Genomic DNA, 23,407 nt, shown 5'->3' with positions numbered 1-23,407 from the left:
TGTACTTATTGGACATTTGTACATCTGACTCTATGAAGTGACTATTTAAGACTGATTATCCATTTTTATTGGGGCTTTTTGGTTATTGGGTTGTAGAATTATGTTATATATTATGATTGAAAGTTCTGTATTAGATATATGTATTACAAGTATTTTCTTGTGGCTTGTCGGTTTATTACTGGTGTGTTTTGATGAGCAAAAATTTTAAATTTTCATGTACTCTATAAATTTTTTTCTCCTATGATTGGTTCTATTTTGCTAAAAAATCCTTGCCGGCTCCAAGGTTGTGAGATATTCTCCTATGTTTTCTTCTGAAAGCTTTATAGTTTTGGCTTTTATATCCCGGCCTATGATCAGTGTCAAGTAGACTTTTGTGTACAGTATGAAGTCAGGATCGGCATTCATTTTTCCATTTGGCATTCCATTTCCAGTAACATCAGTTGAAAAGTCTTTTCTTTCTCCCATTTGATCGCTTTAGTGTCTTTGTTAAAAATTATTTGATTGTATATGCTGGGTCTATTTCTGGACTCTCTGTGCTGTTCCATTGATCTACTTGTCCATCCTTTGTCAGTACCACAGTCTTGATTAGTCTTATAGTGTTAGTCCTCCAGTGTTTTTGTTTTTCAAGATTATTTTGGCTATTCTATGTCTTTTGCATTTCCATGAAAATTATATAATCAGTTTGACAATTCCTTTTTTGAAAACTCTGCTAGGATTTTGTTTGAGATTGCATTAAATCTATATGTCAATTTGGGGGTAGGAACAGACATCTTAACAATATTGAATCATCTAATCTATTATATAACTTTTCATTTATGTAGGTCTTTTTTTTAATGAGTTAATACATTTTATTTATTTATTTAAAAAATTGAAGCATAATTGATATTACGTTTTTTGTGGGGGGTACAACATTGACTACCATCACCCGTCTACAACATGTGTTGTTATCTAGATCTTTAATTTCTCTGAGCTTTGTAGTTTTCACTTTAGAGGTTTTGTAACTATTTTATTAGGTTCATATTTGTTTATTTGATTTTTTAATGCATTGTATGTTTTTATGAATGATACTGTTTTTGAAAATTTCATTTCAAAATTTTACCAGTTCTTGCTAGTATGTAGAAATGCAATTGATTTTTATATCTTGACTTTGTCTCCTGTGACATGCACTTAGTGCTTTGTGATAGGTTTTTTTGTTGTTGTTTTGCTTTTTTTTGGTAGATTTCTTATGGTTGTCTATGTATGCATGTCTTCTGCAAGTAAAGACAATTTTACTTCTTCCTTTCTAATCTTTTCTCCTTTTATTTCTTTTTCTTGTTTTATTGCACTGGCTAAGTGAGAACCTTCAGTGCAGTATTGAATAGAAATGGTAAACATGTACATGAATTTCTTGTTGCTAATCTTAAGAGGAAGGCTTTCAGTATTTCACTGTTAGGTATAATGTTAACTATAGGCTTTTCATAGATTGAAGATGTATCCTTCCATTTTTAGTTTGCTGGGAGTTTTTCTCCTCTAATTCTTGTGCTTTTCAAGTCCAGAATTTTGATTTTGTTCTCTTTTTTGATTTCTTTCTCTTTATTTGATATTCTCTATTTGGTGAGACATCATTTTCATACTTACCTTTAATCTTAGGTGTGATTCTCTTTAATTCTTTTAACATATTTATAATAGCTGATTTAAAATCTTTGTCTAGTAAGTCTAAAGTTCAGGGACAGTTTCTATTTACTGCTTTATTTCATGTGTATAGCTTATACTTTCCTGGTCATTTTATATAATAAAACTTGGTCATTTGATATAATATAACTTGGTCATTTGATATAATATAACATGGCAACTCTGGAAATCAGATCCTCCTGCCCCCCAGGAATTATTGTTTCTGTTTATTTTTGCTGCTGTTTATTTACTCAGTGACCTTTCTGAATTAATTCTGTAAAAACCGTCTTATTTGTCATGTGTGGCCACTGAAGTCTCTGCTAGGTTAGCTTAGTGGTCTGTTAATGATTGGACAGAGATTTTCTTAAATGCCTAAAATCAGTAACTTCCCCAGTGTTTGCTGAGGGGCTGTCTGTATGTTTGAGCATGCCTTCTGTACCAAGTCAGGCAGTTGACAACTCTACCTTAGTCTCCACTTCTTGCTTCGCAGAGCCTTATGGTCAGCCAGACATTAGAGTTCAGCACTTTCTCATATCTTTACTAGGCATACGCATAGCCTTGAACATGCACGTAGCATTCTAGTTTCCCAGGAATATGTTGGAGCTTTTCAAACCCCCTATGGATATCTCATTCCCCAGTTTTTCCTTTTAAGCTTTTTGGTTAGCCTATTGTTTCCCCCAACTGTTATGTAGTATCTCATGCAGTGGAGAAGTTAATTAGTTGCCTCTGAATGTTTTTGACAAGCCTGCACCTCTTACTTCACCCCAGTCAGGTCAAATAAAGACAACTTCATAGATGGAGTCTCCCAGAGAACCACCAGACAAGTTAAATAATAACAATTATCTGGCAAAGAGGCCTTTAAGGAGCTCCAACCTTGCTCTTCCCTTTCTGGTGGCTGCCAGGCTGCTGGTTTGCACCATGGTTGTGTATTGTTGGTTTTCAGTAATACCACAGAGCTTGAAGGGGAGAATGGGAATGGCAATAGAGCAAATTAAAATGCAACAAAGCTCACTGTTCAGCTACTTTTCTTGGATAAATGCATCCAGATCTCTGTAAGCCTTTGGTTAATTTCCAGAGTTCTTTAAAGGTTGATTCTTACAATTTTAAAGGTTGAGTTTTACAATGTTTGCTGGTTATCTTGTTGCTTTTATGGAGGAGAGTTTTTATAAGTTCTTATAACTCTACCATTTTTGCCGATATCACTCCATAGCATTTTTAAGAGGAACAAATGTTAACAATAGTAGCTTACATTTTGAGTGCAGTTTACATACTTTTTTATGTGATTTATTAATAGTAAATATTATCTACATGTAATTTATGGTAATTTCAGAAGACATATCTAGTTCCCTTTAAAAATGTGTGTGTGAGGGCCGGCCCCATGGCTCACTCGGGAGAGTGCGGTGCTGGTAGTGCCGGAGGCCGTGGGTTTGGATCCTGTCTGGGGATGGCCGGTTGGCTCACTGGCTGAGCGTGGTGCAGACCACACCGTGCCAAGGGTTGTGATCCTCTTACTGGTCAAAAAAAACTAAAAATGTGTGCGTGTGTGGTTTTTGTTGGGTTTTTTTTGTTTTGGTTTTTTGGCAGCTAGCCAGTATGGGGATCCAAACCCTTGGCCTTGGGGTTATCAACACTGCTCTCTAACCTACTGAGCTAACCAGCCAGCCCTCAAAATATTTTCAATTTAAGCAGTCCGTGATGAGGACTTTCTTGCTTTGCAAATACTATTCTTAATTGTGAATGGCAGGGGTACACATTTTTATAAACAGAAACATGAACATTGACTTTATAATTGACCTTGTGAAAAGACTGTTTATTTAGTCTTTTAAAATTATTTTGTAGGGAACACCTGGCACTTATTTGACTTCTCATAATCAGGCTTCCTACACTCAAGAAACAGCTAAGCCCTCAGTGGGTTCTATCTCTCTTGGACTGCCACGGCAACAGGAATCTGCCAAATCAGGTCAGTGAATTAATACCATTGTAATGCATCTGCATTTGTAGCATCTCAGCCAGTAATTCAGTACTTGACCTCTTCATGTTTCTCTTGCTTTCAACCACAGCTACTTTACCCTACATCAAGCAGGAAGAATTTTCTCCTCGAAGCCAAAACTCGCAACCTGAGGGTTTATTGGTCAGGGCCCAACATGAAGGTGTGGTCAGAGGTAATATATGCTGTTCAGCAGAAATATTAAGCTTTTGTCCGCAGTAAATTTATTGCAGTAAGTCATTAATATGTTTTAATGATGGGTTTTCAAGTTATAGCCTTTAAATTCTAAACTTAAATTTTCTTTCCATGTAAAAGTGATTTTAAAACTTTGAGATTCCATGTTTCAGCAGTCCTTTTTAATAATTGCAATATTATTTTAGAACTATATTTTAGTAAAACAAAAACTATTATTTTTGTGCTGCTTTTTCCTTCTCTCCTAAGTAGGGTCTGGTTTTTTGTTTTGGGGGAAAGGTTGGGGATATAATTTGCTAATAATTTTCTTTTTATCTAGGTACCGCAGGAGCCATCCAAGAAGGAAGTATAACTCGGGGAACTCCAACCAGCAAAATTTCAGTGGAGAGCATCCCATCCCTGCGGGGCTCTATCACTCAGGTTAGTTATGATTATCTCTAATATAATGAACAATAACTAAGAAAAAATTAGGAGTAAAGTCTCAAAAGAGTTTTGGCTCTTCCAGCAGTACAGTTTTGTGGTTAAGTTATTCATTGTTCTGGGTTAAGAGAGTGGGTCTCAGTGATAATAAACCCCAGACTTACAGACTGTCTGCAGAAGCTGTATTTATTATCTATACTATGGTTCATTTGAAAAGGTCACATATTGCAGATTGGTGGAAGAAACATGCTCTAATTGATGCAGCTTTCATGTCTTCCTGACAAAGCTTTTGCCACATGTTTAGCTTAAATAGAAGTTGAGAAGAAAATCATTACAATTATTTGCTTGCTCTTGCCCCTTGTGAAGAGATAGGTCTACCGTGTCAGTAAGCTGCCTTCCTAGCATCTCACACTAAACTAGGAAATGTGGATGGCATTGACAAAAGCACAAAAATCAAATATCTTCTTCCAGTTTTGGGCTAAATTAATTGCCAATTTTGATTAATAAAAGGTCTTTCTTTTCCTCAGTTAGATGTTAATTTTACCTTGAAATGTAAAACAGTCTTTTGCCTCTTTATTTATGTAGATTTGGAAAAGGAAAAATTCTGTGTTGGAAAATCATTGTAAACAGAAACTTGTGCTTCTGCATCTCGTCACAAATTTTCGCACATTGTCACAAGTGTTCTCTTCCTCGTCTTGTTCCTATTTCCTAGGTCACTGGTTCTCAAAGTGTGGTCCCAGACCAGCAGCGTCAATATCTTGTGGGTAGTTATTAGAGATATAAATTCACAACCCCCTTCCCACCTCCAAATTTACTAAAATCCAACCCTTGGGGGAGGGGCCCACAATCTGTTTTTCCCAAACTCTCCAATGATTCTGCGAGGACTTTGCTAACCAAGTGTGGTCTGTGCATTGGTGTCACTTGGGAGCTTGCTAGAATAATGCAGAAATGTCAGTCCCCACTCCAGACTTTATGAATCAGAATCTCATTTTAATAAGATTTCCAGGTGATTCCTCCCTAGGACATGGTTTATGTCACATAGTATGTAGAAAGTTATATACTAAGTCTTCAAACCTGTCCTACATTTGGCCAAAGTATGGGTTTTAGTTTTCAGAACAAGCTTATCTGTTTAATATGGACAGAAAGAAAAAAATGGGCCTTAATGTATTATTTTTTTTTTGTATTTTTTTTCCTCTTTACTTCAGTTTTCAAACTATGGATAGGAAGACAGTACAAACTTATGGATAAGTTCTGTTTTGTTTTCAAACCTGTTTGTCCATTTGACATGAGTACTTCCAAAGTGGGTGTTAAAGGCTTCTAGCTGTTTACTACCAAGCTCACGTAACAACTGGACAAGTAAATGTTTTGCTCTCAGCACTCTTCCTGCTGGAAGCATATGGTTTCAGATCATGCTCACTAGAGTTTTCGGGGTCCTCAGAGTATATCAAGGACCCTAAATGTGTGAGGGAGCTAGGTCTGGGTCTCCCACTCTCATTTCAACCCAAGCAGCTTACTTTTGCCAAGTTAAGGTTCTGTGAACAATTTCCCTCACAGGAAAGGAAAGGTAAAAAGAATCATGGCCATTGGCAACCCAGAAGAGGACTAATGATGGTGAAAATTCAGATGATATGACGTAAACTGAGTCAATATCACAAAGGCCTAACCCAGTAGACAGTCTTATAATTGAAAGTTCTTTTTTTCTCATAATATGGGAGAAGGTTGTAGTACTCTAAATTTAAAACTTAAGTTGTTGTCTTATTTTTAATAGAAATCTTATAAAAGCTTTATTACATTTGCATGATTTTAGGCCTTAAGACAAACTTCTGAGAGTTAAGTTTCTTAATAGAGGTTTGACTTCAAGGTGGAAAACAAAGTTAAGTCACCTAACATCAACTCCTATCATTGTTTTAAGAAGTTCGATATGGCAGGGTTCAAGGATGGAGGTACAGGACATCTTTATGTTTATAAAAATTTAATATCTGATTTCCTCTCATGGGCTTGTACTTTCTAATTTGAAGATATGGATCGATGTGACTCCCAGTGCAGTAGGTTTATTTTCTGAGCATCTTGTGTTTCCTGTAAACTTGAGTGACTCTTCTGGTGGTTTTGTTTGATTTGATGGTAGGGTACCCCAGCTGTGTCCCAGGCTGGCATACCAACTGAGGCTCTGGTGAAGGGATCCATTTCTAGAATGCCCATTGAAGAGAGCAGTCCTGAGAAAGGCAGAGAGGACGCTGCATCCAAAGGCCATGTTATTTACGAAGGCAAAAGTGGACATATCTTATCATATGATAGTAAGTATTGTGTGTATTGTGTGTATACACTGAAGCTAGTATTGTAATGTGTGACTAAAAACATAGACTCTGGTTTCCTCACGTTTTTGCTGTGGGAAAGTCAGTCTACCTTCGCTGAGCTCAGGTTTCCTCTCAGTAAAAGGGGTTAATAATAATGCTTGTCTCATGAAATTTTATGAAAAAAGCAACTGAGACAGTCAATGAAAAGTGATTAACAGTGCAGAGCCCATGGTGAGTGTCCCATAAGTGGTAGCTAACATCATCGATAGTGGTCAGTCAGGTCAGCCTAGGAAAAGAATCTTTGTCTAACTTTAATAGAGTCACTTTTATTTTAAAAGGGATTCATATTTTTATGACTTAAGAATTAGGGAGTAGATAATGTTCTGATAATCTTGGAAAGAATGTTGAATTTAAATTCTCCTTAATAAAACTATTCTAATGCCTCTATCTATATAAACACTTTTTTTCTGTAGATATATTCTTAAGTTATATTTTCCTAGTAGCATTATTTCATAAGAATGACTCAAGTGTGGTATGAATGTAGCCATGGGACTGACCACGTTTGAGTTCGAATTTGCAGTTGCCTATCTTTTTGACCTTAGAATAGTCATTAGCTGTGTTTTATCTTTCTCTTCAAATACTAAGTATGTGAGTACATAGTGCCCGATGCTGCAAATACATGGTACCTTTCTTATTTCCTTCCTCCTTTCTTGTTTTAACATGTCTGATGAATTTTGATAAACATTTTTTTTCTGGGGGAAGAAATTAATGTACATTGCTCAAGCCAGAAATCTGAACATCATCCTTTTCCTCCTTTTCCTTCCACCAAATCACTAAGTCATTTTTGTTCTATTTCCTGAAGTCCCTGGAATTCATCCATTACTCTGTGTTTCCCACTGCCACTGTCATCTTTCATCTGGATAACTCAGTAGGTACCTAACTGTTCTCTCTGCCTTCAGTCCTACCCATATTCAAAGCTACACATCATGTTGTTTCCTGCTGGCCTCTACATTGCCTTTAAGATAACTGCAAGCCCCTACCTTGACTTCATCACCCTTCTGTGATCTGCTTGCAGCTTATCTCTTCAGACTGTTCTCTTCCCACTTCTCCCATTACCCACCCCAGGTTATTCCCTCTATACTCTTTCTCCTGACTTCACTCTACATGTTGGCCGTTTACTCAGCTTAAGTTTTTTTAATGTGCCATTCTCTGTCTTGCCTTGGGGTCTTTGTGTTCACTATTCCCTCTGCCTGTACCACCTTGACCTCCCTTTACCTTTGACTTAAGCAATTTTTATTCATCCTTCAGTTCTCAGTTTATACTTTCTTCTTTTAGGCAGCCTTACTCTGAACCTGGAAGTGTTAGGTTTCTCTCCGAGCATTCTCACAGCACATTGTATTTCTCCTCTCATAGTACTTATCACACTGGATAGTAAGGGCCTATTAACTGATCTGTACCTGCCACTATTGGGTCAGTTTCCTGAGGGAAACTTAATGTGTTAACTTTATCTACAAGACTAGCTTATGCCTGGTATACAGTAGGCATTCAACAAGTATATTTAAATGAATGAAAAATGTTTCCATGAATATCATCTACACAGGTGTACATTGTAGGTTAAGACAAGTTTTTAAGATAGACTATTAAATTAAGATAACTTACTATATATTGTAGGCCTTGAGCTCTGAGTAATTTTTGTTTCAATCTTTTGCAGATATTAAGAATGCCCGAGAAGGAACTAGGAGTCCAAGAACAGCTCATGAAATCAGTTTAAAAAGAAGTTATGAATCAGTGGAAGGAAATATAAAGCAAGGGATGTCAATGAGGGAGTCTCCTGTATCAGCACCATTAGAGGGTAAAGTATTGTTTCCAGAACATTATTTAGATACATATTATTTTGTATAGTAAGTTTGCATTGTTGAATTAAGTTGTGTTCAATATCTGTCATTTCTACCTGAAATTTATATTTATATTCATATAAGTTTAAATTTATATTCATATCTACATATAAATCAAGTGGCATGTGACAGTGGAGGGAAGTAAAAGTTAAACATAATTGGTTATAGTAGCTATTAGAATGCTCAATTTATAGATTATTTAAGTGAATTTAAAACGTAAAATTCGTTATGAGAACTTTTTTTTTTTATTGCAAGGCAGATAAAGTGGAGTAGTGGGTAGAGCAAAGATGTGAATTTAAATCCTAGCTTCACCCTTTCCTGGGGGATTTCTCTGTCCCTGTTTCTTCCTCTGTTAATTAAGGGATTGTACTTGCCATTGTGTGAATAGAGACAGGTGCCTGACCTAGTACTGATCATGTGAAATGCATTCAGTAAATGAGCACTATGATTTTGTCTTGGTAATGACTCACTTTCTTTAAATCTTAACCTGCCTCAACTAATTTTAATCTAAATGAAATACTAAAAGCAGGATAAGTCCTATGTAATTTTGTAAGAGGTGTATTTTCCCTATATTTAAAAAATAACTCACTTACCTTTACTTTAGGGTAAATGTATGCAGTTATTTCCAACCCTTGATTCATATTTATCAGCAATATAATGTGAAACTCTCTTAAGAGTTATTTACAACTCTTTCATTTTGATTTGCATGTTCCATTTAATATATATTCTCTATTTTTATGGTATCTGTATTTCAATTTTTCCCTTTTTCACAGATATATTTCCAATCTAAGCAATGATTTCCAATCCTGTATCTTCTTTCTCTTCCCTTGATAAAGAAGTGTTGGGATTTTATCAGCACCGCACTCTCCCGAGTGAGCCACAGGCCAGCCCTCAAGTGCTGGGATTTTAAATTTAGCTTTGAAAGTATCTTTCTTTCTTATTTGACCTATAATAGATGCTTTCGTGGCCATTTGTGTTTTGGAAAATGATTACAAAGTATCATGTGATGTCATATTGGGTATTTCCTATTTTATTTTTCCATGATATTCTTCTGTTTAGTTCACAAATTTAAAGTGACATGTCTCCTTCCTCCCATAGAGCTTTTATCAAAAATATGTACTGTTAGGACAGTATTAAGTCATTGTAAATTGATACATACATTATGTTTAATAATGGAATTGTTTTCTTGTTTTGAAAGGGCTGATATGCCGAGCATTACCCAGGGGGAGCCCTCATTCTGACCTCAAAGAAAGGACTCTGCTGTCTGGCTCCATAATGCAGGGTAAACTTCCTGCTTGTTTTGCCTTTTTATTTATAACTGCATCACTGGCAAAGTAGTTTGACATTAATATGCAGTGCATGAAACTTGCTTTTCAAGATGTTTTCCCTTTTGAGATACTAAATATTAATGTTTTGATTGTAAGTTTTCTGTCACTGAGCTACATAGTTTATTGGAAGATGATAGTTGCCTCATCTTTTAATATATTGATGTCTGTCGTATATAATAAGCATTCTGTGACTGATGATGTATAATATCTTGAACAACTCTAAAAATATAATGATTGATGAGTACTTATTTGAGGATCTATTGTAAACAGAAAATTGATTAGAAACTGCAGGATGGCAAGGCATTAATTTTTTTTAATTATGGTGAAATATACATAATAACATTTACCATTTTAAACATTTTTAAGTGTATAGTTCAGTGGTATTGTTGTGCAACCACCAGCATTATTTTAATAAGTATGGTTCCTGAATTCTTTTTGAAGGCACACCAAGAGCAACAACTGAAAGTTTTGAAGATGGCCTTAAATATCCCAAACAGATTAAAAGGGAAAGTCCTCCCATACGAGCATTCGAAGGTGCCATTACCAAAGGAAAACCATATGACGGCATTACCACCATTAAAGAAATGGGGCGTTCCATTCATGAGATTCCACGGCAAGATATTTTAACTCAGGAAAGCCGAAAAACTCCAGAAATGGTCCAGAGCACAAGGCCAATAATTGAGGGCTCTATTTCCCAGGTAACTAGATCATGGTTCTCTTTGTCAGCAATTCCACTTCAGATTTTTGGAACATTTTTAAAAGTGTGACTTAAAAATTATAAGTGATTCTTTTGGTGTCAGACCAAGCAAATGTGAAAGTTTTATGTACTCTTCTTGTGTCCATAGCATGGAGTGTATAATGTGGGAAAGTATGCAACTCATTATCAGTTTGTGATGGAGACATCCACACAGATCGTAAAAGTTACCCCAGCAGAGTTTAACTGCCATGGGCAGTCCTCAACCTTAGGTAGAAAAGTATACACGTGACTTTGCTACTTGTAATATGTGTTTCTTTCCCTTTAGGGTACACCAATAAAGTTTGACAGCAACTCAGGTCAATCTGCCATCAAACACAATGTCAAATCCTTAATCACGGGGCCTAGCAAACTGACCCGTGGGATGCCTCCGTTGGAAATTGTGCCAGAGAACATGAAAGTGATAGAACGGGGAAAATATGAGGATGTGAAAGCAGGCGAGCCAGTGCGTTCCCGGCATACATCGGTGGTAAGCTCTGGCCCCTCCGTTCTCAGGTCCACTCTTCATGAAGCTCCCAAAGCACAGCTGAGCCCAGGGATTTACGATGATGCCAGTGCACGGAGGACCCCTGTGAGTTATCAAAACACCATGTCCAGAGGCTCACCCATGATGAACAGAACTTCCGATGGTATGTTACTTTCGTTGCCTAGTCTCATCATTTTTATTGTACTTTTTCACCTCTGGCAAGTAGTAAATATCATATAGTCACCTGTAGGTTATCACAAGATCTGCAGCTTATGCTTTATACTAGGGCTATGGAAGCCTACCAGTTTAAAAGTAGGTGTAATTTTAGGGAAAATACCTAATCAAGTGCAGAGTATGATGGAGTCCAGAAATGATCTACAGTATGTTTTTAGAGTGGATTTTCAGCTAATTGTATAAGATTTTGTGGAAATTAGTTTTGACATTTATTTCTTTGGTGGCAGTGTGGTGCGGTGGTCAAAAGTTTGGGCTCTGGAGCAAGACTGCTTGGGTTTTAAAGTTCTTACTGCATGAACTCAGACAAGTTACTTAACTTTTCTGTTCCTTAGTTTCCTTATCTGTAAAATGGTAATGTAATATTAAGACCTACCTCATTGGATTGTTGTGAAGATAAAATGAGGTAGTACATTTAAAGAACTTGAATAGAGCCTAGTATATATGAAGGAATTGATGAATGTGAGCTATTATTGTTGCTGTAACTGTTGTTATCATCATAACCCCATGCTGCTGCCAACTATGTTAGTAGGTGAGAGGCACTGATTTTTACCAGTGGTCCCTGTAACAATCTGAGGCCTTTAAAAATGCATCCACTTATTTAAATTTTATCACAGTATGTACTTATTGAGGACTTGCATGCAGCGTCTTGGGCTAGTCACAGTGTGAGCTGTAAAGGTGAAAAGTGGGGGGTGGGAGAGTAGCACAGAGAAGGAGAAAGGAAAGTGTCTGTTTATGGATAGGGTGACAAATCTAAAACCTTTTGGCTCTAGTTTTGAAGGAACAGAGTTTCCATGCAGAAGGAAAAGGCACTCCTCATTTAAGCAAGATGAGACTTGGAAGAGGGTGTCATAAATCAGCATGATTTCTTGGTTTTGACAGGCAGATTTGTTTGATCATGGCAAACTTCATATTATCAAAATATTAGTAATTAGATGGTGGTATCAGTTGCCAAATATCACACATACAGTTAATACCACTGAATTGTATCCTTTAAAATGGCTAAAATGGTGAGTTTTATGTTATCTATACTTTTTATCATAATTTAAAAAATTGAGGACGGCGGCTGATAAGTGTTCGAATATGACAGGCATCAGTGCAACAGTCTAACCACTCTGAATAACATCATGTAGAAAAGGAGAGGCTGGAGTAGGGGTGAGGTAGTAATAAAGTCATTGTAGAAGGACAGAGCAAGGAAAAAATGAATATAACTTGTGATTGATGGGTATCAAGGAGAATGAGTAACAGAGAAAAGAGGAAGCTGAGATTTACTACATGTGAGGCCAAAAGAATTTTGAATGTTAAAGTCATACAGAAAACAAAATCATCCGTAATAGGATTAGTAACAATGAAGTTGAACTTCACTTTTAATCTTAACAGAAGGTGGTAAAATACTGGTGCTTTGATCCAAAGGGTAGGAATCTTCTTCAAATCTCAAAGTAGACTTGTTCTTTATAGTTGCATATTTTGTAAGATTAAATATTAAATGTTTACAGGAAAGATCAAAATGTTATATAGTCTGTATTTGAATGGTTGAGAAATGGATAAATATTATCATACTTGACAAGTTTTCCTAAGAATTTGTGGCATCGGCCTTTTTTCCAGTTACTGTTTCTTCTAGCAAGTCTACCAATCATGAAAGAAAATCAACACTGACCCCTACCCAAAGAGAAAGTATACCAGCGAAGTCTCCAGTGCCTGGGGTGGATCCTGTTGTGAGCCACAGCCCATTTGATACCCATCACAGGAGCGGCACTGCGGGAGAGGTTTATCGGAGCCACCTTCCCACACACTTAGATCCAGCCATGCCCTTTCACAGGGCTCTGGATCCTGGTAAGCGTGCCATGTATTGACAACTTATGGTAAAGAAATAAAATTCCTTTATGACTTTTTAAGCTTTCTATTACACTACAATATGCAGACAGTTGCACATCTCATTAGTGTACAGCTCAGTGAATTTTCACAAACTGAACACCCCCATGTTACCAGTATTCAAATCAAGAACCAATATCATTAGCACCCCTTAAAGAACTAAAAATGATAGGTATACGAGAAGCCCTCTGATCTGATGGCAGTTGGTAAAGCTGATTTTAAAAATGGGTTAATGTGAAGAATTGTTTTACAATGACAGAGGCATACATTAAACATGTTAATTTACAACATAGTCATTCATTTACCACCAGTGTTCTGTCTAATGCCACGGCCTTTTCTTAGCTATTGACTAAACCTCCCCAATTGTCTTTCTTATATAAAAGAAACTCACATTCAATCTAAATACAGAATCCTTCTAATTTTTTTTTTTTTTTTTGCAGTCTGTTAAGGTTGTCTAGTCCGCACCTGATTCAACTTCTGTATTGAGTCTATCCAAAGCAGTCAACTCAGTTTTCAGAGAAACAACTCTTTTCATTCTTCTTTCATCAATTTACAGATTATGTCACTAAGTTAGAATAATCGTAGTAAGTACAGCTGGAAGAAACTTTTGAACAAACACCACTGATGTTGGCAGACATAATTCCAAAAGGTGCACCAGTGTGCTGGTCACTGGAGAGCAGTCTGTGCTGAGCACAGGGTAGTATGTTTTACACAGGGAAAGAAGGGAGTAGCAATCTCTTCAGCAGGTCAGGGAAGAGAATCTCTGTTGGGCTATAATAACCCACCACAGGGCTAGCTCCACCGTGTCCTCCCAGGGCCCAGTTCTTACCCTCCTTGCCACTGCTGGCTGAGCCTTAGTCACATGTGGGTTTTCTGTTCAGACCTCTTTTCCAGCCTAAACTCTTTGCTTGTTACATCTTTCAAGTTGAAATTGGGACATAGAATACTTGTCTCACCTTGGTCCTTAGGAAAGTATTTTTCATTACCAGTATGCCAAATTAAAAAGCTAAGAATTCTAAGTGTTATTTATGTATCATAGTGGCAAAGCACCTGTAGAAAATATTTTATCCGAAAGCTATGTCAGTGCCATCAAATTTTGTCACTTGATAATGTTAAGTTTCAGAGGAGCCCAAAACTCAGGGAAGCATCTCCCAGACTGAGGCAGACAGAGTCAGCCAACACACTTACTTGGCTAGGCCTTCTAGATGAAGGGGAAACAAACATTCTAGAAAACATGTCATGTATTTTTTGAGGGAGAACATATATATTTAAAGTAGTTCACTCAAGTTCTCAGACAAAATTGAGTGTGCGTTATTTCTATTTAGTGTTTGTCATAGTCCTTTATTTTGTGGCTATCATAGTCCTTTATTTTGTGGCCTTTTCATTTGCTTGTCATTTTTGAGCCTGAACTAGATTTGAGGATAGTGATATTACATCTACTTTGTACCAGACCTTCCCCTTCCGAGCACCTTGTGTCATGCTCTACGCTATACTTTCTGTGCCAAATTCCACTGCCACCTGTTTCTGTAAATAAAGATTTATTAGAACACAGCCACACCAGTTTGTTTGTTTTGCCTGTATCTTCTATGCTGCGGTGGCAGAGTTGAGCAGCTGTGACAGCTACTATATGGCCCACAAAGCCTAAAATATTTACCATCTGACCCTTTATAGAAAAGTTTGCCAACCTCTGCTCCAACACATGTACTAATTAAATGGTTGTAGACTAATCATTTTCATCCCCAGGAAAGTAAAGTTACTGTTTGTCATGAAATGTTTTCATATACATTTCCATTTGGTTGTATTGGATGATCAGTACTACAAAAATAATTTTATTTTCAAACACGACTCTTGGAGACTTCAGGTGAAAATAAAATAGTTACATACATGCCAAAGATTGAAAGTGAAACTGCTTGAGAAATTTTTAGTTACTATTCTCCCTTTTTCCATTGCATCTCAGGCATTAGAATGAATTCATATTGCTGATATGTCAAGGTCTAAAATGAATCCACTTTAATCCTTAGAGCTAAGTAAAAGTTGTACGTGCACTAGTAGTTCAACAGCTTTTTTTTTTCCTTACTCTTTCTGTGGGTGATGTTTAGCAAATGAATTTCACCCAGGACGAAACTCAATGCCTTTCTCATTCTCTTCTCAATCAGCAGCAGCTGCTTACCTGTTCCAGCGACAGCTTTCACCAACTCCAGGTTACCCAAGTCAATATCAGCTTTATGCAATGGAGAACACGAGACAGACAATCTTGAATGATTACATTACCTCACAGCAGATGCAAGTGAACTTGCGCCCAGATGTAGCCAGAGGACTCTCCCCAAGAGAGCAGCCATTGGGTCTCCCATACCCAGCAACAAGAGGTGTGTGTCTTTGTAGTACAGATTTCATGGAATTTATTATGTTTACTCAGTGTTTCTTCAACATTCAGTAAATACTTGCTGAATGAATGATGGAAAGAAAGAAAGAAAAAAGAAGTCCATATCCTTCTCTCCATAGACGTTAGCCCTTGAAAACAAAGTTATATATCAAGATGAGGTGTTTTGGTGAACGCTGAAATGACTAAACCAAATCACTAGGATAGGTTTTACCAGTTTGCTTTCTCTCTTTAATCTGTCCAAACTTTAAGGTTACTGTGTGGAGCGCAGTATTTAATATCCTTCTCTGGATTTAAAGAAGGTCTTAAAAAGTAATGATGATCTTAAACATTTTTATTTATGCTGTATACAAATTATCATTGGATTACGGAGATAAACAAAATCCAAAAGCCATGTATAGTTCTGTACCTTTAGAATAACACTTAACATAAATTGTTTTTGTCTTTTGGATAGGAATCATCGACCTGACCAATATGCCTCCCACAATTCTAGTGCCTCACCCAGGGGGAACAAGCACTCCTCCCATGGACAGAATCACTTATATTCCTGGTACACAGATTAGTTTCCCTCCCAGGCCATACAACTCTGCTTCTGTGTCTCCAGGTAAGAGACTGCAGTCACATGCCTCTGTAAAAGCACCAACATGCTTGAATTTTTACAACATAAACCTTTTAAGGCATTTTGGGCAGTTTTTCCCATTTGGTCTGCTCTTTTTTATTTATCATTTAGTAATACTTTGTATGTGACATTTGTCATTAGACACCCTAGAAGCTTGGGTTATGCTCCATTTGTTATCCAGTACTCTTAATAAAAGAAACTTCTTATATTCCAGATTTGGAGCTTTTTTAAAAAATTCTAATCACTTACAAATTCAAAAATTGCTTGATATACCTGACAGGTTGACATTTCTGTCTTTAAGTTGCAGATTTATGTGTTTTACAGGACACCCAGCACACCTTGCAGCAGCTGCAAGTGCTGAGAGGGAGCGGGAGAAAGAGCGGGAGAAGGAGCGGGAGCGGATTGCTGCGGCTTCCTCCGACCTCTATCTGCGGCCAGGTCAGTGAAAGGCTCTATTCCTCCACCTCTAGATAGGCCTTGGTAATCTAGTGTGGTGGGGCATTGTGCTTACGGCTATGGGGGATGCAAACAAAAATTCTAAGTCAGAAAGTCAGTGCAGACCTCAAGTGAGATACAGGTGAAAGTGCTGTAGAAGTCAAGATGGTGGAGAGATGAATTTCACACAGAAAAATGAAGGTTTCATAACAAAACTAATTTGGCTCAAGCAGTTGGCTACAGTTGGGCCTGAAAATACTTTGTGCAGAGTTCAAGCTGAAAGAGCAACCTAAGCACACTCCTAGATATAAAGGTATTGCTGAGCTTCAGTTAAAGGAGGAATGGAAAATACAGTTAGAAGGTTGTGTGGCATCTTGAATTAGAATGAAAGGCTGCCATTCTGTCCAGGAGTCAGGTGACATGATCAGTGGGACATTTACACAAGTGTGGCAGGAGATGGAGTATAACCCTGAAGGTGGGCATGGACTGGTGCTGGGGGGCCATTGAGACTGTGCCAGTGGCTCACAGTGGCCTGAAACATTTGACACTGGGAATAGCCAGGAAGGAACTGTTCGGAGAAACATGAAGGTAAAATCAAAGGGACTTCACAATAACTAGATATGGAGATATGGAGAGTGAGAAAAGGATGAGAGACAAGACTGGTCTCCAGTTAAGATAGAGCATGATTAGAGAAAGCAAAGAGATAATGATTTTTATCTTGGGCACACTTAATCTGATGTGTCTTTGGGCCATCTGTTCTTATCCATGGTATGCTTCCCTTTTTCAGTTCTTTCAGTGAAATCATTTACCATGTCCATATTGTCAGATACACTCATCTGGCTTTCAGGAGAAAAGACAAAGAAAAGGCGTGGAGATGCTGACCTCTAGGAGTCATCTGCAAGCGTTAAAATTCTGACTTGAGTGAGATTTCCAAGGGGCAAGAGTGTGAAAAGAGCAGTAGGTCAGTCTTTAGATGTTACTGGGAGGGCTGACCTAGGTGGAGGCAAAAGGAAGCAGAGTGATGGTCAGTGGTAGCACCATAATATTGTTTCCATGTTGATTTTATAAAAATACAGGAAACTGATTTAATTAAAGCCTCAATGATACATAACTCTGATAGGAAGTAGATTTTTTAAATGCTTTTGATCCTACTGATGAACAAAATGCAGATTTAAGAATAAAATATTTTTCTCTACCAGATATTTAAGAAAGTTGATAAATATTCTCTATTGAAGTGTCTGAAGAAAGACAGACACTCATACACTGGCAGTGGGATAGCCTTTTTGGAGCTAGGAATTTAAAATGCTATTTGATCTAGCAATTTCACTTCTAGGAGTATATCCTGTAGAAATACTTATAAATAAGCTGGCGTATGGTCAGAAAGGAGAAAATTGCTGATAAGCGTGGCTGAGGTGGTGGTGGCTGTAGAATAGGCATGTATGCTAAAACTGCTAGCTAGCTCTTATGAGGGCAGAGAACAGGATAGAAAGTTGGAGTGAGGGCATAGAACAAGGGGAGGTGGAGAAGAAAGTGATTACAGAGGGACTCTGAGAGTTCAGGGTCCTCCAGGTGAACAGTTCTGATGAAGTCCAAGCTCTGACTTTGTTGTGAGAAAGCTCAAGTTAAGCGAACAGAAACGTCTCAAGCATTGAAGAAGTGTAGTTACTGGAGCCAGACTTTTGGGGAGGGTAGTGTGAATGATTTCATCTCAAAAGAGAAAGCTTGCTGTGAAGGGCAATAAAGAAGTAAAGCAGCCTCAGACCCTAGTATATCAGCAGTGTGTTATGTTCATTATGATGCTTAGAAGGTTGTACCCTATATGATTTTAAAAATCATAAACATACCACAGTTTGAAGAAAAATCTGAGAGATGAACTTATCTGATTTGTATTAGTACTTCACTGTGGATGCTGTTTTTGTTTCTCTCTGAAATCAGCATTGAAACTTACCACAAAAATGGAAATGACAGTAAATGAATGATAACTGATGTTTTGTTTCAAGTTATTAGTGTGGTTTTATCACATCTTTATTGAGAAACTTATTAGAACATATTTCTAGAAAGGCCAGAAAGTAGGATATCAAGTTTCTTGTCTAATTTTCCTTTTTCTATTTAGGAATATTAGGAAATAAATGCTGCTGCCTTTTATCTCTGCCTTCTTCTTTATGGCTTGTCTTTCTTTTTCCTTTTCACCCCCGCAGGCTCAGAACCTCCCGGCCGGCCTGGCAGTCACGGATATGTTCGCTCCCCTTCCCCTTCAGTAAGAACTCAGGAGACCATGTTGCAGCAGAGACCCAGCGTTTTCCAGGGAACCAATGGAACCAGTGTAATCCAACCTTTGGATCCAACTGCTCAGCTACGAATCATGTCAGTCTCTTGTCCACATTTTGACAAAAAAATACCAGTCTCTTAATTTTTAAAATTTGTGACTGTAGTAGTTTAAGGATAGTCATGATTTTCTATTTGCTAAGCACTTTTTTTTGCAGTTTGTTTTTCCATCTCCCCACCAGACCCCCCAGTAACTGGTCTTCCCTTCACAGAGTTGTGATTTGGTTTTATTTACAGGCCACTGCCTGCTGGGGGCCCTTCAATAAGCCAAGGCCTGCCAGCCTCCCGTTACAACACTGCTGCAGATGCCCTGGCTGCTCTTGTGGATGCCGCAGCTTCTGCACCCCAGATGGATGTTTCCAAAACAAAAGAGAGTAAGCATGAAGCTGCCAGGTTAGAAGAAAATTTGAGAAGCAGGTCAGCAGCAGTTAGTGAACAGCAGCAGCTAGAGCAGAAAACCCTGGAGGTGGAGAAGAGATCTGTTCAGTGTCTGTACACTTCTTCAGCCTTTCCAAGTGGCAAGCCCCAGCCTCATTCTTCAGTAGTTTATTCTGAGGCTGGGAAAGATAAAGGGCCTCCTCCAAAATCCAGATATGAGGAAGAGCTAAGGACCCGAGGGAAGACAACCATTACTGCAGCTAACTTCATAGACGTGATCATCACTCGGCAAATTGCCTCGGACAAGGATGCAAGGGAACGTGGCTCTCAAAGTTCAGACTCTTCTAGTAGCTGTATGTATCTCAATCCGAGTTTCACAATGTGATATCTGAGTAGAGAATTTATCCTTTAGGTGAAGCAGAACTGTATGGTAGAAAAAAACTAATGCTTGATGGTAAATGTAATAGAAAAGGTTTTGTTGGTTAGTAGTGCAAAAATGTATGTTCTGCTATTTTCATGATTATGTAAATATCCCAGTTTCCTAAGTATAAGCCTATTTAATGTATTTTTCATGAGGAAAACTGTACCTTTTTAAAAATCAAAGTTGGAAAATAGAGGACAGAGCATATTAACACATTTAGGCATCTGAAGGGTGATGGATATTTCATCAAGCTCTGTGCTGTTGAGGCATGATTCCTCAGGAAGCATTCACTAGACCATAATTCAGTATTTAGTACAATTCCCCGAAGCTTTTATTTCCTTTTTCTAAGATACAGATTTTTTAAAAGTGAGACTACCTTATTATTGGTGATTGGTGTTTACATCGCACCTTTCTTACAAGTTGAATTTTGACCAAGTCTGGTTAGTCACTATGATCTCTACCATGCAAATCTATAAGAATTCACAAATCTACAGGCCGGCCCATGGCTCACTTGGGAGAGTGTGGTGCTGATAACACCAAGGCCACGGGTTTGGATCCCTATGTAGGGATGGCTGGTTAGCTCACTTGGGAGAGCGTGGTGCTGACAACACCAAGTCAAGGGTTAGGATCCCCTTACCGGTCATCTTCTAAAAAAAAAAAAAAAAGGGAATTCACAAATCTACATTAAAATGCTAGAAAAGTTAATTTTTTAAAATTTCTTTTTAAGTATTGCCTAAATTCTATATGGAATTACAGAAGGAACAAACAGGTATTTAAACAAGCATCTGCTGATACTGGAAGTAATTTAATCATATAGTAGTCTCTGTTATTGCCATTAAAGAAACTGAGTAGAGCTGGAAATGAAAAAATAATTTCTTATGTGTCAGAATGCAATGTGCAGTTCTTTTTATCTCCAGTTGCCCAATTATAACTGGTTTGGGTACATATCTAGCCCACTGCTGAGGTTTTGACAGAGAAGGGGGCAGCTTAGCAGTATGTGGTATAGAAGAAAGACTACCTTGTAGCCTGGGATTGATTAGGAAAATCCAAAATGTAGGTTTCCTACATGCAGAAAATTGCTAGCTGAGGAAGAGATACAGTTGTATGAGTAGGCGTTTTGGAGGGAAGTCACCAGCACAGTGACCTCACCTGGGCTTACTGAATGGTGTAGCACACAGGTTCCCTAATCACCGAATTAAACACTTCTTTTCAGCTTGCATCACAAAGCAAACCTTGTTCTAGGAGTTTGATGTTCAGAAGGTCTGAAAATAGAAAGCACAACTTCCTTTCTAAGCATTCATGTTTCTAAGTGTGGTTATCTTTTTTGTCACTGGGCTATTTACAGTTACTCAGTGTGATTTTCAGTTTGACTCTTGAGAGCCTCCCTCACCCTGAAGGTGAAGCCTTAACCTTGCCCTTGAAGGCTTCAAGAGCAATGTGAACATGGTTCAAGATCAGACTTTCTGTTGACTGAATATTGGGAGTCGTAAGGAGATTGAGGATGTTGGGTAAATAAATAGTGATGACTATTAGTGGCTACAAAAGTCACAAATTAGTATAAATTACTTAGACTATACTGACTTATTTTAGTTCCACTGTAATTTTTTTTTTTTTTTTTTGGTGGCTGGCTGGTATGGGGATCTGAGCCCGTGACCTTGATTTTATAAGGCTGAGCTCTAAGCAACTAAGTTAACTGGCCAGCCCTGTTCCTCAATAATTTCCATCCCATTTATCTGGTTTTCATTGTCCTGAGTGTACTGGAACCCTGGTAACTGCAATTTCCACGACCTGGTTGGGGGCAGGAAGGACTGTTCAGTTGAGTGCTAGAGGAGCAGGTGCTGCAAAATTATTCTGAGTAATTTTTATCAGTTCTCCAGTTTTTCTAGAAAAATCGTACAGTGCTTTAAAAATCATCATGATAGTGCAGCAGGCTTATAGCTGCCAAGTTTTTCCAAGAGCAGATTGTTTAACAGAATTGGAATTTTTGGAATCAGCTGTTGATCTACTCCCTCATTTGTTTATTAATCTCTTCTGACAAATGTTTCCTTCATGATTTCTTTTCCAGCTCCCAGGGGAATATCATAAATCGGTTCTCTATTCTGCTTCATCTCACTGTTTATTTTTGGCTTCTTAAAAAAGATCTTAGAGCCACAAAATCTCAGAACGCCTTATACTGTACTGATATTAGGAACATCAGGGAAGCACTTAGGCACTTGGATACAGTCCTTTGAGCTTCTTAATTTTTATCATTAACCTGGAATGCCATTGAATATTTCTGAACAGAATAGAAAAATGAAAATATGCAAATAGGTTTGAAGAACTTGGACTTTTGAAACTTTTCATAGGATTAGTTTTAAAATAAGATTCTTTTCTTTCCTTAAAGTATCTTCTCACAGGTATGAAACACCTAGTGATGCTATCGAGGTAATCAGTCCTGCCAGCTCACCTGTACCTCCCCAGGAAAAACTGCAGGCCTATCAACCAGAGGTTGTTAAGGCAAATCAAGCGGAAAGTATGTCTTAGCCACCACTTACGTGTTTTCATATTTGCATTTATCATTTGCTTCTAATTATCTGTCTAGAACATGTTAAGAAATCACTTATTTTGCTTGTTTTAGGATAATCTCATGTGAGTATGCTTTAGAAATATATATATATTTTTAAATGCTTTAGAAATATTTTAAACTGCACTAATGGAAAATAACTTTTAAGCTATTACTGATAACTCTTCTGTTTATATTTTAATGATATAGAAAATAGCTAATATTAATTTTGTTTGCCCACTTTTGCATTCATATTTTATTTCTACTGGTCCTCAGACTTCTGTCAGTGAATAAATATTTTTTCTTCAAAATTAAGATACATAAATTTTGTGTTTAGAGATATGCACTACATCCTTTTCATGTGTTTCTTCTAAATTATGTTTAATCTTTGATAATGAGTAAAGACAGAGGCACCCTGAAGTAAAACACCTCTCTGTTCTCTATTAGATGATCCCACCAGACAGTACGAAGGACCCCTACATCACTATCGACCCCAGCAGGAATCACCATCCCCCCAACAGCAGCTACCCACTTCTTCACAGGCAGAGGGACTGGGGCAAGTGCCCAGGACCCATCGGCTGATCACACTTGCTGATCACATCTGTGTAAGTTTTTTGTTATTCTTATTAGCTTGTTAATTTTTCTTTTTATGTCATGCAGAAAGAAGATTTCATATAGAAAGAGAAAATCACAGTAAAGATGTCTAGATTTTTTTATGCTGCTTTTTTTTTGTAAGTACTTAATCAGTTTAACCATTTCTTATTTTCTTGTTCACAGCAAATTATCACACAGGATTTTGCTAGAAACCAAGTTCCCTCACAGACTCCCCAGCAGCCTCCTACTTCTACATTCCAGAATTCAACTTCTGCTTTAGTGTCTATCCCTGTGAGGACTAAAACATCAAGTCGTTACAGCCCAGAATCTCAGACTCAGTCTGTCCACCATCAAAGACCAGGTTCAAGAGTCTCTCCAGAAAATCTTTTGGACAAATCCAGGGGAAGGTATGGTCTTTATTTTTAAACCATATGTAAATTTCCCAACACTAAAACAATTTGAATGTACTACAAGACAAGGGATTTGGTTTTCACACCTGAAATTCGTTTATCTTTATTCCCTGGAGAATGTAAATGAGATTTTTTTCTCTGTGTGTTATTCTTGGAAGATCTGGGTGTTTGGTACTATGTCTCTTTAATATATATTCAAAAGTTCATCATTATG

General features: G+C 37.6%; 1 protein-coding gene across 14 annotated transcripts in view; it reads left to right on the top strand.

The window, feature by feature from the left end:
- Positions 1-23,407, top strand: part of NCOR1 (nuclear receptor corepressor 1) — a 148,219-nt gene that overhangs the window by 112,757 nt on the left and 12,055 nt on the right. For 10 of the 14 annotated variants that reach the window (XM_063110379.1, XM_063110375.1, XM_063110373.1 and 7 more), the window contains 17 exons: positions 3,490-3,610; positions 3,711-3,812; positions 4,149-4,249; positions 6,375-6,543; positions 8,255-8,395; positions 9,637-9,720; positions 10,208-10,464; positions 10,789-11,149; positions 12,823-13,050; positions 15,246-15,455; positions 15,924-16,073; positions 16,413-16,526; positions 18,722-18,887; positions 19,086-19,579; positions 22,031-22,159; positions 22,637-22,794; positions 22,967-23,190. In XM_063110379.1, coding sequence (XP_062966449.1) covers positions 3,490-3,610; positions 3,711-3,812; positions 4,149-4,249; positions 6,375-6,543; positions 8,255-8,395; positions 9,637-9,720; positions 10,208-10,464; positions 10,789-11,149; positions 12,823-13,050; positions 15,246-15,455; positions 15,924-16,073; positions 16,413-16,526; positions 18,722-18,887; positions 19,086-19,579; positions 22,031-22,159; positions 22,637-22,794; positions 22,967-23,190 — 3,209 coding nt within the window. The remainder of the gene's footprint in view (positions 1-3,489; positions 3,611-3,710; positions 3,813-4,148; positions 4,250-6,374; positions 6,544-8,254; positions 8,396-9,636; positions 9,721-10,207; positions 10,465-10,788; positions 11,150-12,822; positions 13,051-15,245; positions 15,456-15,923; positions 16,074-16,412; positions 16,527-18,721; positions 18,888-19,085; positions 19,580-22,030; positions 22,160-22,636; positions 22,795-22,966; positions 23,191-23,407) is intronic. The other 4 variants (XM_063110376.1, XM_063110370.1, XM_063110381.1 and 1 more) reach the window with 2 other exon arrangements.

Source organism: Cynocephalus volans, chromosome 10 (assembly GCF_027409185.1).
Source record: "Cynocephalus volans isolate mCynVol1 chromosome 10, mCynVol1.pri, whole genome shotgun sequence".
NCBI lineage: Eukaryota > Metazoa > Chordata > Mammalia > Dermoptera > Cynocephalidae > Cynocephalus > Cynocephalus volans.
This window is presented reverse-complemented; position numbering and strand designations above follow the sequence as displayed.